At 45.6% G+C, this 15,055-nt stretch overlaps 1 protein-coding gene across 1 annotated transcript; it reads left to right on the top strand.

The window, feature by feature from the left end:
- Positions 1–48: 48 nt before the first annotated feature.
- cemip2 (cell migration inducing hyaluronidase 2) lies at positions 49–14,904 on the top strand. Its single transcript, XM_088375240.1, has 24 exons — positions 49–283; positions 2,170–2,531; positions 2,666–2,806; positions 2,922–3,489; positions 5,090–5,259; positions 5,645–5,836; positions 6,342–6,511; positions 7,112–7,324; positions 7,802–8,007; positions 8,342–8,411; positions 8,735–8,863; positions 9,652–9,740; positions 10,381–10,512; positions 10,616–10,651; positions 10,799–10,954; positions 11,441–11,618; positions 11,696–11,911; positions 11,985–12,196; positions 12,314–12,496; positions 12,618–12,837; positions 13,050–13,151; positions 13,234–13,379; positions 13,454–13,560; positions 13,631–14,904. Exons 2-24 carry the CDS (start codon positions 2,201–2,203, stop codon positions 13,831–13,833), a joined length of 4,170 nt encoding a protein of 1,389 aa, XP_088231366.1. The 5' UTR covers positions 49–283; positions 2,170–2,200; the 3' UTR covers positions 13,834–14,904.
- Positions 14,905–15,055: the final 151 nt, after the last annotated feature.

Genomic DNA, 15,055 nt, shown 5'->3' on the forward strand with positions numbered 1-15,055 from the left:
GCTGCCGACTGTCCCTCAACGCATCATCACTTCCTGTCCCAAGCCGCGCCTGGCGCTCTCCTTTCGGCGGCTGAGGGGGTTGACCGTCGGAGGCGGGTTAGTGGGGGACGACTGCCCATCATCAGCCATAAAAAAAATCGACCATGTGGAGAAAAGGTGAATATAAAAGCCACGCTGACAGCCAACAGCGAGGGTGAAGCTATTTCGTGCGTCTCAAAGTTGGCTTTCGGAGCGAATGGACGAGAGCGGGAGCGGGAGAAGGACAGCCCGACCACCACCGAAGGTAACTCACAAAGCCGTCTGGAGAGGCTCCACATTGTGTCCGCTTGTGTCAACTGGTGCGCGGGGTCCGACCAAGCTGACACTTCCCCTGTCTACGAGAAAACTTCCCAGCGATTCCCCGGTGTTGTCTGTGCATGTCAGATTCTTGTAGCCAACTGTCAAAAAATGCACAATCTTCCGCTAAGCTAGTAAACATTCTGTAATTTCCTCCTTTTGTGTTGACATAGTAGTGACTCTGTAATTTTGAATTGCGATCAAAAGCGATCATAAATAATAACTTGTACTGCTGCTTAATCATAAAGGGAACCCCCTCGCTTTCCTTATAAGTGATGAGTGTAATTTGCCAAGAATGAGGAGAGAGCACTGTACGGTACTGTCCTCTCCACAGATCATTAAACATTTCATTCGTATTGCAGATTCTTTTAGTTTCTGTCCATTTGCAGACTTGCAAAAGACAACACACAAGCTCAGCTGTAATTTCCACCACAAGGAATGTGGAGTGCCAAAGTAGCAAAATTACTTTTTGTTGGGGGGAACTGAGGAATGTGTGAGGGTCTGTCTCACACATCTGTTTGATATTCAGTAGCAGGAAATCCATGAAGTCTTGTGTGTGCACTCTGCAGCCTTTTTGCACAGTAGTGACATGTCCAAGGCGATGAAATGAAATTTTGGGGCTTCAACCTCAACAGGAGCAGCTGACCTGTTTTCACAGGTAGAAATGCATATGAATAAATCCAGTTTATTTTTGATGAGTGGTTCTCAAACGTTTGTCACCAAATTACATACCGAAAAAAAAATCATGCCGCTCTCCAATGTTAAAATACAGTAATATGACGTTTCAAATTTGGGAGTTGATGTCACTATAGTGGTGTAGAGGCCTTTTTTGTTTCTGCAGTGTCATTTCCTCCGATTCCGTTTTTGTGTGCAGGTGTATGACTTGCTCATTCTATGCCTGCATCTACATGCTGACGTGGGTGTGTGTGTGTGTGTGTGCAGCCTGAGCCCACTTTGTGCTACTTTTCCTCTTTTGTGTTATATAAGCAGAGCTGGAAGTTGCCCGACTGTAATTGGTGCCATCTGCTTCAACATACTTTCAGGAATGTTGTCATCGGCCATGATTTTTACAAGCACCTTTTGGACTTTGGACACATACCAGCCAATGAATGATGTTTTGCATTTCAATTTCTTGGAATTGCATTTCCTGCAATTGAGTCCTTCGTTGGTTCAGCTACAGTTGATATATTTGATGTAACATAGTGTTTAGACAATTTATTATAGTAGCCGCCCGACCCGTGTGCCAGCTGATTTAAAAAGCAAACATCTTTTTCTTTCTTTCCTCCTGTGGTTTATGTATTCGTTTATGAGCTTGTTGAGTGTCTTTTCCTCACTCTTGACCTTTTCTGTCTGACTTCTTTTACACTCGCCTCCTTTGATATACGACTTTATACAGGGGACCTCCATTTACAGGTTGCGGCCGGTTGGCAATCAAATGGGCAAATGATTAATCACATGGCTCTAAAAATTCAATCACAAAGAAAAGTCAAAGTAAAATCTCTGTCTTGAAGTTTGGCTGGAATCATGTAACTGCAGGCTCACACATCAATCGGAAATGAAAAATGAGGACCCGCTGTATTATTTTCTTGATTCACTGTTTTACCCTGGACTAATAAAATTTCCGTCGGATGGGTTCGTTCAGTGCGCACACAAAAATGTGACTCAAATTAAGTCTGCACGCAACGCTATTGCAAAAACGTTTCCATGCTGTTTTTTTTCTTTGCCACACTTTTCCAAATCTTTTCCAAAGCGCCTCAGTGACTCATTTGCTCAAAGTGTTGAATGTCTATTGTTTGTCTAAACCTCCATCTCGGTGTTTTTGTTTCCTTTCAGATAGCAGCAGGCGTCAGCAGACGTAACGACCATGCCAAGTGATGGTCCAAGCCGCTTCCCGGTCTTTGCGGCCCCCCCCAAAGGCAACCACCAGCGCTCCCCGGGCTACGTCCCCGGGCGGGTGGCTCCGGTCCGCTCGCCCCCGCCGGCCAAAGCCCCACCGTCGCCACCCGTCAAAACTCACGGCCTGCCTCCGAATCAACAAGCCACCTTCGGCTTGTCGGAGGAGAACCAGAGCCGGGAGTGTGCTCAGAGCCTCCGGCTGAGAAAAAACACGCTCATCTGCTTCGGGGTGTCTGCGGGGGCTTTCTTCTTCAGCCTCATACTTATACTCAGTCTCACTAGCGGTGATATTTTAGATGGTAAGTCTCAAATATTTCACATCAACCTGAAAAAGACAAAAATAATCGATTCAGTGTTACTGTAAGCCATTGTAGTATTATGAATACGTCATAAATTCCTTCATAAGATAATGTGCAGCCGTATCCTTTTTCAGCCAATTGTCCTGATCACAACCCGTCCCTGAGTGACTGGAACCCAGGCCACCAGCCGGGCAAAGCCATTATCGTGACGAGGGGGGATTTGTTTCGATTGGAGGCTTCTGCTACTTTCCGTTCACTCACCATCCGATCGGGAGGTAAGGAGCCCAAGGAGCGGCACGCGCAGATGCTTTCGATTACTACCAATGATGACTTATTGGGCAATCACTTAGGTAACTGGGCTTGACCGATTGGTTAATTGTCTTCTCCTAGGTCGGGTCGTGTTTGCCGATCACAAAGACGGCTCTAAAAACATAACCTTGAGAACGGGACATATCCTGATTGAAAATGGCGGAGCCCTATACATCGGCGCAGCCAAATGTCGCTACCGTTCCCACGCCGTCATCGCCCTGACGGGTCGCTCCGACGACAAGGACGTCCCCGAAGTACCCGGTCTCGGCCGCAAGTTCATTGGCGTCATGAGCGGCGGAACGCTCGAGCTCCACGGCCAAGAGCGGGTCGCCTGGTCTCTGTTGACCAAAACCGTGCCTGCCTCCGGCCTGACCACAGGGGACCACACTTTCCAGCGCAATTTCAGCAGAGGCATCAACCTGCGCGTGGTGGACCAGGACACGGCCGACATCCTGCTCAGTCAACGTTACGACACCCACGAATCCAAAAACGACAGTCGCCGGCTCACCCAGCTGCTCCGGTCCCTGCCGGCGGGTCGCATCGTCACTCTCGCCGTCGGCGACTCGGCCGTCAAAAGTCTTCTGGATGAAACCAAGGTGGCCTTCGAAGAGACGCTCGGCAGCAGATACGTCCACGATCTCAAGTACAGGTGAGGAGGCGTGTTGCCTGAACCCACTTTGGGTTCATGACGCATTCAGGACCAAAGATTCTTGTCGGATGGTGCGTCAGAAAAAAAATCCAACCTTGAGCTTCAGTAGCTCTGGAAAATTGCTTTGCTGATGTGCTTTTGTTTGAAACCTTTTGACACTTCTTTACGTAGACAACCAACAACAATTCTTTGTTCTTTACTAATGCTCTTTTCCCATTTGGGATTCTACCATGCTATTTCTCTTCCTGTTTTCTCAAAATTTCTACCCAGAGAGGAAGCACACGGCGGATAACCAGGTTATGGCCGTAAAGTTTCCAGGATTTGTGAAAAAAAAAAAAGACTTCAGGAAATGGAGTGTCGATCACTCCTTTTTTTGAAGGACAGAAATGTTTATAGTTGTTTATAGTCCACAACACCCACAAACACATGTTTCTTCCACTAGGGTTAAATCTGGTATTATTTGTAGTCGGACACGGCTCGGTCCTCACTTGGCAAGACAGGTTGAGCGCAAAGACAGATTCTCCAGTGTCACGTTTCACCTCAGGGTACCGAGCCAACGCAGAGGTCTTTGCACAAATCGACCTAAATCCACAACACAGCGCTTCAAATGATAGAGGCCGTGCGTGTGTGCGCACAACTGCACACATTTTATGAATTGAAGGGATTTCATCTTAATCCGTACCTCCATCTGAAATGTATTAGTGTGCCGTTCAGTCTGAGAAATATTCCAGGCATTAAATCGACATGAGTGAGTTGGACTATGACCACTTGAACAAATAGTGCGGCGCAGGCGAACGCTAACACAATCAACTTGTGCGACATTGTCTTGAAATTTTGGATCCATTTCAACGGCAAAATACTTTCACTCTGTTTCATATTTCAAAACAGGGCGAGTAAAAAGACAAATAAATATTATTTTTGGGACAGAATATGAGCTCTAAGTTGTTTTGGAAATGAAAGTAGACTATCCTTCTTTGTATTTAATGTTTTTGTGTCCCAGGAGAGCGCTTTGACACTTTCACACACCCAGCAATAATGAGCTTGTTTAAAGGCTGCGAAGAGCAGCCGGTGGCCGAGGCGGAAAGGAAAAGTGCGCCGTCCGCTCGCTCCCTCCCTCTGCTTCCCGCTTGCGCTTTTATCGCTACTCGCATAGGGCGCAAGGTGAAAGGTTCTTTCCCCCCCGGGAAGATCTCCACTCGACAGAACGATTTAAGTCCCCAGATGGATCCGGTTTGTGCGTGTACCGCTTTCATCCTCCAGAAATGATTATTATTTCACAGGGTTGTTTACCTTTTTTTGTATTTTCCAACAGAAAACTTTGATGGGATCAAAAATTGGCCATGACTAGTTCAGGGATAGTCCTCAAATAGATGATTGAGGAACTATGGTCATCTGTAAGACGCAAAGTTTTAACATGTGCTTGGAATGGGGACAAAAATAAAATATTTGTGATGGGATCACACCCCCTTGCATCCATCCACACCCTTTGGGCGCCACCATTTGTATGATTTCATCTTGGTAGATTTCAAACAATCATTTTCCATTTTGACAGATTTCGAAAAAAAACATTTCTTTTCTCCTCTCCCCCTGATCTCCGCAGGCAAGCGTGGGCTTTGGTGTCCGTAGTGGGCGGCGGTAACGCGTCGTGCTCGGAGGACGTTAGGGAACACGAAAACCACGACACTGGAGGGAGAGCTGTGGGGAGGCGGAACTTCACCACCGTCAACGGCGTGCGCTTCTCTGTCTCGTCCTACAGCGAGTGGAAAAGTGGTGAGGAATCCATACCAATTCTGTGACGCCCATTTTGCCAATATATCATATTTCGGTTTTGAAAACAACCTTGGATAAAGGTAAAACAAAAAAGTCAACCCTATAGGATTTTTGAACTTGGTGATGGATTTTTCTTCAGCATTGTGTAAACGGGTACAAAGGTCGAAAACGAGGTGTGTCAGATGACTGACTTAAGTAACATTCGGTCTTTGTGACCATATCGTCATGATAAATACGAGCCTTTCAAATCAGTGACCTTTGAGCTGTGTATTTAGCGCGACCGAATGGAACCGCCTGCGTTCCTTTTTTTTTTTTTTTAAGTGTGATGTGTTGCAGAAAAATATCACATGATAATATGATTCTTTTTAAAATGTTCCTTTTCTAGGTGTCCCAATCTCAGGCTTTCAGGTGGATGCGGTGGACCAGGTGGTGCTGAATCTCCAGGACGAGGTCCAGCCGACCTGGCAACCCGGCAATCGAATCGTTATCGCCAGTACTGATTATTCCATGCATCAAGCTGAAGAGTTTACCCTCCTGCCCTGCCCTCATTGCACCAGCAGGCAAGTCCGAATACAAGGTGAGACAAAGCCCGCTTCAAAGCAAAAACAGTTTTTTTCTTTTTTGCACAAGACACAAAAGCTCTTCTTTTGTCCTTTTCTTTTTTTCCACCACATCCAAATATTCCGACCCAAACATTCCTCCATTGTCAGCAAAGAACAACTCCCTTCCTGCAGAAAAGGATGTGATAAAGCGCCCGTCTGGACTTTCGAGTCACTATTCAAACCAAGCAGCTACTCTGCGTTATGCTTGCCAACAGTACCCCGTGGACACAAGCACATTGGGAGCTGATTTATATTTTCACAAGCCTCTCAGCAGTTTTCTCTTCCAACTGTATATTATTTTAACAGAGGTCGTCGCTGTGAGGTGCGGCTGCGGCTAAGCACGTTTTTGCGGTGGGCGGCAAACATTTTAATGGAACTCTTTGGAATACGATCTGTTATGTGATACGGGCGATTCACGCTAATGTTTTTTTTTTACAATGTATTAACTGTGTTGCTAATTTTACAATTGTGTGTGTGCAGGCAAGCCTCTTTACAACCACGTCGGCGAAATCACGGACGGAGTCGACATGCGTGCTGAGGTGGCGCTGCTCTCCAGGAACATCCTCATCTACGGAGAAATGGAAAACTCCTGCTACGGAAATAATTTGTGTCAGTTCTACAGCCACGACACTTATGGAGGCCACATCAAGGTGAGCATTTTTCTCCTTTGTCCTTTTTGTACGTATACTCCATCTGGAAATATCCACCCGGAAGCTGCTCATCTTAATGTCTTATGCACCTGAGTTCCCAGTGGTACTCTAAATATTTGTAAAACTTACATATCCAATGTGGGGAAAAATACGAAAAAGGCTTAAAATCATAGATCAATTTCCTACAAACAGGGAGAATATTTAAAAGGCAAAAATAAGAACATCTGGATATCAACTTCTACTGCACACAATTCAATTGAATTCCTAATCCACTGTGACAAAAAATGTTGCCAAACACAAACCGCATTCACTAATGTGTCATTGTGCATGTGTGTGTCAGCAAAACTGAGAGCACGAGCTGTCGGCGAGTTTCAGTTGACTTAAAGGCTGTACCGAACCCTCCTTAACAAAAACCAGACCATGTGGATTACGCCGTCCCAGTACATGCACACACACAGACCAAAGACCTCCTCGAGTGTTTTTTTTCCCCTTTATTATTACAAATGTGTGGTTTTTGTAATAATAATAATAATAATTAGCCTTCAATGTGGTCTACGTTTGTAACACACAATCATCTCATTGCCCCCTCCATGACGCCAGATCTTTGGAAACTTCTCCTCGGTGCATCTGTCTTATGTGGAACTGAAGAACATGGGCCAGCAGAGAGAGAGAAGTCGCTACCCGGTCCACTTTCACATGTGTGGCGACGTGGACCAGAAGGGAGGCTATTGGGAGCCCACCTATGTGGACGGCCTCTCCATCCACCACTCCTTCTCGCGTTGCGTCACCATCCACGCCACCAACGGCTTGCTGGTCAGTACTTGGAGAAGCTTCGACGTCAGTGGGTCATCATTTCATTTGGCTTTTGTTAAGCGTCGAGGAAATGGAAAGTACGAAAGGTGTTTGCTACTCCAATCTAAACTCGTTCCCATGTCCGAGTCATCCACCGAGCTTTCCTGTCAACATTCCGCCGCGAGCGATTGCCAGGCAAATTTCCCTCAGCGCTAATCAGAAACCACTTTGCGGTAACTCCGCCGTCATCTGTGACGGTTTACCAGCTGGTTGTTTGCGCAAGAGAGGAAGTCAGAAACAATTAGTGATGCACTAAAACACCCCTCGATGAACCTTGAACAAGACAATTGGAGATAATGACTTCCTGACAAGACGGCAACCGGAGGCTGTGCGTTTTTCATCTGTCGCACGGCTTCAGTTTAACAACAAAAAATGGGGATATTATGAAATAAATGAAGTGTATGCGACCTGTTGACATGTGTTGTGCGTCCTGATCAGGTGAAGAACACAGTGGGCTACGACACCCTGGGCCACTGCTTCTTCCTGGAGGACGGCATCGAGCAGCGCAACACTTTCTTCCACAACTTAGGCCTGCTGACCCGACCCGGTACTCAGCTGCCCACCGACCGCAACGAGAGCCTCTGCCTCAGTATTAAGGACAAAGTCCACCAAGGCTACACTCCCTCCCCCAGCACCGAGTGCAAGTAAGCTGTGGGAATTTCAAGATGGTGCGGTCGCACTTTGATAGACAACAGAAGATCCAAATTCCTCGCGAGGGACCCAGCTTTTATCTGTGCAAAAACATCCACTCCTCCAGACCGGATGTTTTTCTGTCACAGTCAGAGAAGTGCCACTGTGAGAGAACCTCCGACGTCTGGTTCCAGCAGCGTGCACGTGTGTGTTTTGGCCGGGCTGTTCCTGTCCGAGGTTTATGCTGGAGAGCGAGATTATCGGGGAATGTTTACGAAAGATCACCGATTTCATAGTCTGCTCGTTTCCCATGTGACTCGCTTTTAATAAGCTTTGATTGTTTTCCAGGGCGGTTTCCACCTTCTGGATCGCTAACCCCAACAACAATCTTATCAGCAATGCTGCTGCTGGTTCTCAGGTAATTACATCAAGATCGCTACATAAAAGAAAAGATCCCTGTGGTGAATCATTTTCCGCGTGTAACAAATTGATCCGTCAATAAAAAAGGACTTAAGAGTTTTTTTTTCCCGGATTTGCTGTGATTACACGGTTGTGGGCTTTAATCAAATAAAACAGAAGGGGGTCTACATGTCATGTTCTCCCAGGTGGAGGATATTTTCATCTAGAATGCTCTACCGGGTAGATGATCATGAAGGATCACCGGGTAGAGTCTACCCGGTGATCCTTGATGATCTCAAGCAGCCACGATTGTAATGTATGCCGTTATCTTTTTTGTTCCAGGATGCTGGCATCTGGTTTGTGTTCCACAGTTCCTCCACAGGAGACTCTCATGGCTTGGTACCGGAGACAAAAGCAGAACTTACCCCTCTGGGGATTTTCTACAACAACCGCGTTCACTCCAATTTTAAGGTAGCCCAAGGAAAATAATTGTAAAATTAATAAGTGGGTCAACGTTGCCTTTGGTATGCTCATTAAGAGCACATAGGTCTTAAAATACGCAAGTTTATTTTTTATTTTTTATTGGGTTTACATAATTTTGGTATGTTGCTCTTGTATTTAATGTGTGCGTATTACTTCTGCTTAAATTAGGATTCGAATCTTTAAAGTTAGAATTTGAATTTCCTTTTGTGTTTACAGCAAGCTCACATATTTTGCTGTTACATGAAGTTATTTGATGATAAAAGATGTGGCCGATATATCGCAATGAAATGAATATGAAGTTCCATCTCAACATTTTTGGTGTGAAATGGGGAAGGTATTTTACGGTGATAGAAAACGATGTATTTACGTGAAGCACGCGGTCCTCTGCTGACTTGCTTGGTTGTTGTACACACACACGCACGCACACACACACAGAAACTGGCTGGAGAACAAGCCTCTCTGTTGTGTGAAGACAGACAGCAGTCGTCAGGTGAACTGTGACTTCTTTGTCCGCTCTGAGAGCGAGCGAGAGAGAGAGAGCGAGCGAGAGGAAGCAGCCCGACTATACTTCGGCACAAACCACAGGATTGACACACAGCATGTTTTCTTCTCCCCAACACACACATTCAGATACATTTAAACCATACAAAATGAATTATCTTATTAGGTATGTATATATACAAATTCACAAGAGGTCTTGTGTGAGCTCTGGAAGTCAATTGGCTTACTGAAATCTACTACTGGTCAATAATTGCCATTGTCTGGTCACCTTGCAGGCCGGGCTGTTTATTGATAAAGGAGTGAAGACCTCCAATGCGAGTGCTGCCGACCCGAGAGAATATCTGTGTCTGGACAACAGTGCCAGGTGTGTTATATTATTAAGAATCTCATTTGTATCTTTGTTATTTCTTGTGGAGGGGAAAGTTTTCTTCCCAAAGGTAAATTTTTGACCTATTTAATTTTGTCTGCGTGCCTGGAGTTATTAATAGCTCTTATTAGAAGCAGCATATTTTCTACGGCCTTACCTGTGGGTGTGTGGACGATCGTATTACTACAGTGTTGCGTTTCGGTGGAGGTCCTGACAAGTTTGTGTTGACAGAAATAACAAGTTTTCGCACATACAGTGTCCTCTCTTCCCCAAACGGAAAAATCCTCGGCATCCGCTGGGGACTGTTGGCCATGCTGAATTTGAGCTGAAATTGGAAATGTTCAAATGTGTGCTCTGTATTAACGCTACACGCGAAGATATCACAAGGGTCCTTCTTTTCTTGATGGCTGCCGTTATGGCCAAAATAGTCACTCATAATCTTATTTGGCAGTCCATTACAAATCTATGAATAACTTCACCACACCGCCCCAAATGAGAAAAAAGAAAAAAAAACGCCACCCACAGGGCACAGCAAAAGCAGGCTCCTCGCAGAGAGAAATCCGAGGTCGTCGAAAGCAGATGAATGATGAGACGGAATGTCAGTGGAAAGACGGTAACACGAGTTTGTACTCGTCAGATTCCGACCTCACCGGAATGCCGATCCGAACCAACCGCGGGTAGCGGCGGTCATCGAAGCGCTGATCTCCTTCAAGAACAACGACATGGGGGCGTGGATACGAGGCGGCGACATCGTCATCCAGAATTCTAGGTGAGGCGAGAATCATCACCCCTGTGGAAATACTGTGACCAATGTTGGAATGCTAAAAATCCAGACATTTACATCAAGTCATTTGTTTTGTCCTCGTGAACAGCTTTGCAGACAATGGAGTGGGATTATCCTTTGCCAGGTGCGTACATATGGGAACTGGTATCAGACCTCAACCAGCTGTTTTCTTCATTTCCTCACCACGTTTGTCTGTTGAGAATCCCAGCTGCAGACAGAGGCCAAACTTTTTGGTTTGTATTTTATATTTCTTACCTGGCTCTCGTGGCAGTGACGGCAGCTACCCGAGCGACGAGGGCTCCAGTCAGGAGGTGACGCAGTCTCTGTTTGTGGGAGAAAGTCGAAACCTGGGCACCAACGGAGGACAGAATAAATACTGGGGCTTAGGAGGGACCGATGGGAAGAATAGGACTCTCCCGAGAAACAGGTCAAGTATTTCAAAAGATTTAAAAAAAAATGGGTGAAGGATATAGAAAAGGACTTTTGCGTGAGCTTGTGAAAAAAGGAAGTGCTTTTTTTTAAGCACGCACGTAGTTTGCTCGAGTGACATGACTCATGGCTGCATTTTGATGACTTCATCACAAATGCTGCCTTTTCTTTTTTTTTCTAGTGTCGAATTTCTAATGAGGTTGATGTCATGGTTTCCTCCATTATCCCCGGAAGGGAAGTTAAGGGGATCCAAATTATAAAGCCATCGCCCATAAAACATTGTATTCAATTAATGGTGACATAACTTTAGTCATATTCTTCTTGACATCTTTTTTTACTTTAGTGTCTCTGACGCAACTAAGTACGATGCTATTGTGACTATAATGAAAAATAAAAATATACTGTAAAATGTATCTTTTTTTTTTAATTTTGAGAAAATGGCTTTTGTGATAATTTTTTTTTTTCTTTTCTTTCTTTCTTTTAGAACTTTCCCGATCCGAGGCTTCCAGATCTACGACGGCCCGGTGCGGCTGACCCGCAGCACATTCCGCAATTTCATCCCCACGCCCGAGCGTTACACCACCGCAGTGGGCTTCAGCCTGAAGAACACCTGGCAACTCACCCCACGAAACAACATGTCCCACCTCCGCTTCCACGCCACCGTGAGCCCTCTCTCCTTCCACTTTTACATTTCCTCACGAAATCCCACAACCGCCATCCCTCCGTATGCCATCCTCAGGTTGGTCTACGGTCGTTTTTTGGTCGTCCCGGGCAATGGTTTGAGGAGAACGACCTGGATGGAGATAAGAACTCAATCTTCCATGATGTGGACGGCTCAGTGACAGGCTACAAGGACACCTACGTGGGCAGGGCTGACAATTACCTAATCCAACATCCTAGCTGTGTTAGCGAACCTCCGTGGAATGGAGTGATATGTAGCGGCCGCTACTCTCAGGTACAGCACCCACACTTTATTTCAAAGGTTATGCGCTGTTTTGTAATACACGCTCTTCCTCGCTCTTCTTCAGGTGTATATCCAGACCCAGGGTGCTCCCAGCCTCATTCTGTCCATCAACAGAGACGAGTATCCCGCGGCTCCTCTGATTCTGAGGGGGATTAACAGCCAGGGGGCCCCCTCGCAGCAGTATCAGCCCGTTCTGATGATGAGCAAGAGCTACACGTTGCATTGGAACGGACAGGCACCTCGAGAGGTCGTCCTCTCCCTCATCAACTTTGACAAGTGAGACCATGAACGTGTGTCTGAGGTGTCAAAGCGATTGTTTTGATGTTTGAAAAATCATCTTTGTACCTTATCCCATTGAGTGGAAGAGCCCTTCATTGTTTTTCTTTCCATTAGAGATGATTGGGTGCTGTTTGGACTGTGCTACCCGCCGGAGACCACCTTCCAGATTGTTGCCGACATTAACGACAGACAGAGCAACACTTTTGATGACATCACCGACTACGGGCCCGTCTTCTCTCTGGCTGATTTAGAGTCCAGACCGTTGGAAAGGAAGTACTACTTTGACCAAAATGTCGGGTAAGCGAAGACAACTCGAGGCTTTTTTTTTCCTGTAAAGCTTAAATAAAGACGGTAATGTGCTCAATAGGTGGAATTTGACTGTAATTATGTCCAAACTCTACCATTTTGTTGCCACCAGCTTGCTGTGGCTGTACCTGCGAGCCCGCCACGCTCGTGAAGGTCACAGCTACTGTTCGGTCAAAGGCTGCGAGAGAGTCAAAGTCATGGCCACTACATCTTCGCAACGGACGTGCAACTGCACCAGCAAGGCCTACCCCAAGTATGCCAAATCCCCCTCAGCCGTCGTCCCGATGCCGGCCTTGGACACGCAACCCTGCCTGGACTGTGGAGCCCAACAGGTTTGTTTATGTGTACGAAATGAGTGCATCGAAATGAACTGAATCGAATTGTTCCACTTTCAAATATTTTGGGATCGAATTGTTTTATTATTAGGGATTTTCAGTTGACTGTTTTATGATTTGTCTGATGGTGTCATGTGTTAAGGTGAAAAAACTCCCCCAAAATCTGCGATCACTGTCACATGATTTTCATTCATTGTGTTTTTCCTCAGCGTGTATTTACCAGTGAGCCGTGGACGTCCTACCTCCAGACGCAAGTCAAATCTCTCAGTGTGAGGGAGCAGAAAAGAGGAGACAACATGTCCTTCATTGCTGTGAGCAGATATTTATTATGTGGCACGCATCGCATTGGGGTGGAAATCTTCCATGAGAAGCTACGTTTTTTCATTCCATCAGGTAAATGACGAGATGATACCCTTCACTCAGCCTGGCTATCTCGTGGTGTCGGTGGACGCCTGCTCTGGAAAAGTCGCCCAGAAGGCGTCATTTACCAAGATGGATGCCAACATGAAGCAGCACCTAACGACCAGAATACCAAAGAGGCGCGTGTGGAAACCTAACGTTGACTTTAGTCTGCAAGGAATGTTGCTGACTTGTTTGTCGTCCTGATGAACAGGTCTATCGTACTGATGGCAACACGAGGCCAGCCCGAGGGTCTGCCCGACGTCGCTCAATATCTCACCCCCTTCGGTTTGGCCAAGGAGGCCGACTTGCACAATAAAGGTTTGAGGCGGTGACGACTATCGCTAGTCTGTGGTAGCTTCACAAAAGACTAATCCGTTTCTTTCCGCAGAGAGTGTGGCACTGTGGGCATTCCAGGGCAGCGCCTCCCCCCCTCCGTGGGTGTGTCTCCAGGCGGGCCAAGGTGACCACGTCCTGGGCTCGCTTGAGCGCTTCTTGCCGCTCGCTCTCCAAGCATACGGCTGTCCGCCATCCGCGGCTCAGCAGACGCGGCGGGACCTGGAGCTGCTCAAACAAGCCACAGGACTCCAGTGAACCAATGTGAACTAGACAAACACACAACTGGCTGATGAATGTGAACTGCTGAACTTTAATTTATTAACAATGGCGTAGATGTTGTTAGTGGAATGTTGTGCGGGTGTGTGAGTTTGGGCCAATAAGTCAATGCACTTTTATTTAAAAACAAAACAAAAAAAACAAAAAAAAAAAAACAGGCCAAAGTCACCTAATGGACCTTTTTGAAATAAGGCTAGGAATAGCAAATGAAAACACAAATCAAGCAACTATATTATTTTATCGTTTAATAAATGAGAACAGGAATCTCATTAGTGGGAAGGGTGCGGTGCATTCGTCGCAAACACGAAAAACAATTCAAATCATGTCGGATGGGTAGCAAAACTGGAACGAGACACACTCTGGATAAATCAATTCAAATACCGTCGCGACCGAGAAAGCGCCAACGTGTAGTAAACAAAGCCGATGAGGGTTCGCTGTGCAAAACAACATGGCATATTCCCATGCATATTTAAACAAAAGTCATTTGCAGATAGTTTGATGCGCTTTTGCCTATACATTTTGTTGTTTAACTGGAAAACCGCCTGAGGTTATGAGGAGAGAAGCACCTTTTGAGTGAATGTCTACAGTATGCGGAGGTGTTTAAAGTGCAGGCCACGAGAGCAACGGATATACACAATAAAATAAGCCTTATTAAATATACATATGCAGCGGAATGTAACAAAATTCCCTGGGCCATACAGTAGTTTGTTGGATATATTTTAGCTGCTGTGGTTTTTGTTGAGTGTACCCCTTCGAGAGGCCTTTTGGATGTGAGCAGGGCTCCCCCACTGAGCATTGATACGTGCCAATGAGTGACTGATAAGCGTGTGCGTGTGAATATGTGTGGCCTTGTAACCACTCTACTGTTTGAAAAGGGCAAATTCATGATAGAGGGTTTTAGAGATTAAACAAAAAACTAATTATAGTGAAACATAAGTCATTTTGTACATCTACTGGGCAAACTTTTTTCAGTTTTTGTTTCAACATGGATACCTGGCATTTTTTTTTTTATGAGGATGTTACTGAAATAAACATATGCTTTGTTGTTAAGTGCTGCTTTGGTGACAATCTTTATTTTACCCATTATAATAAAATAGTGTGTTCCAATGCAAGGTTATTATAGTTAACGAAAAGTAACAAAACTAAAACTTAAAAAAATATTCTGGTAAAAAAAAAAAAATCATAATTCCCCAAAACTAAA

This window comes from Syngnathus floridae, chromosome 5, assembly GCF_059516105.1.
Source record: "Syngnathus floridae isolate MCC-2025c chromosome 5, RoL_Sflo_1.0, whole genome shotgun sequence".
In the NCBI taxonomy this organism is placed as follows: Eukaryota; Metazoa; Chordata; class Actinopteri; order Syngnathiformes; family Syngnathidae; genus Syngnathus; species Syngnathus floridae.

What these genes read in the sequence shown, in the direction of transcription:
- cemip2 (XM_088375240.1), top strand. Translation starts at nt 2,201, where the DNA reads ATGCCAAGTGATGGTCCAAGCCGCTTCCCGGTCTTTGCGGCCCCCCCC. An exon ending in ACTCACCATCCGATCGGGAG is followed by an intron (nt 2,807 to 2,921) that starts GTAAGGAGCCCA and finishes GTCTTCTCCTAG; the next exon opens with GTCGGGTCGTGTTTGCCGAT. An exon ending in ACGACCAGAATACCAAAGAG is followed by an intron (nt 13,380 to 13,453) that starts GCGCGTGTGGAA and finishes CCTGATGAACAG; the next exon opens with GTCTATCGTACTGATGGCAA.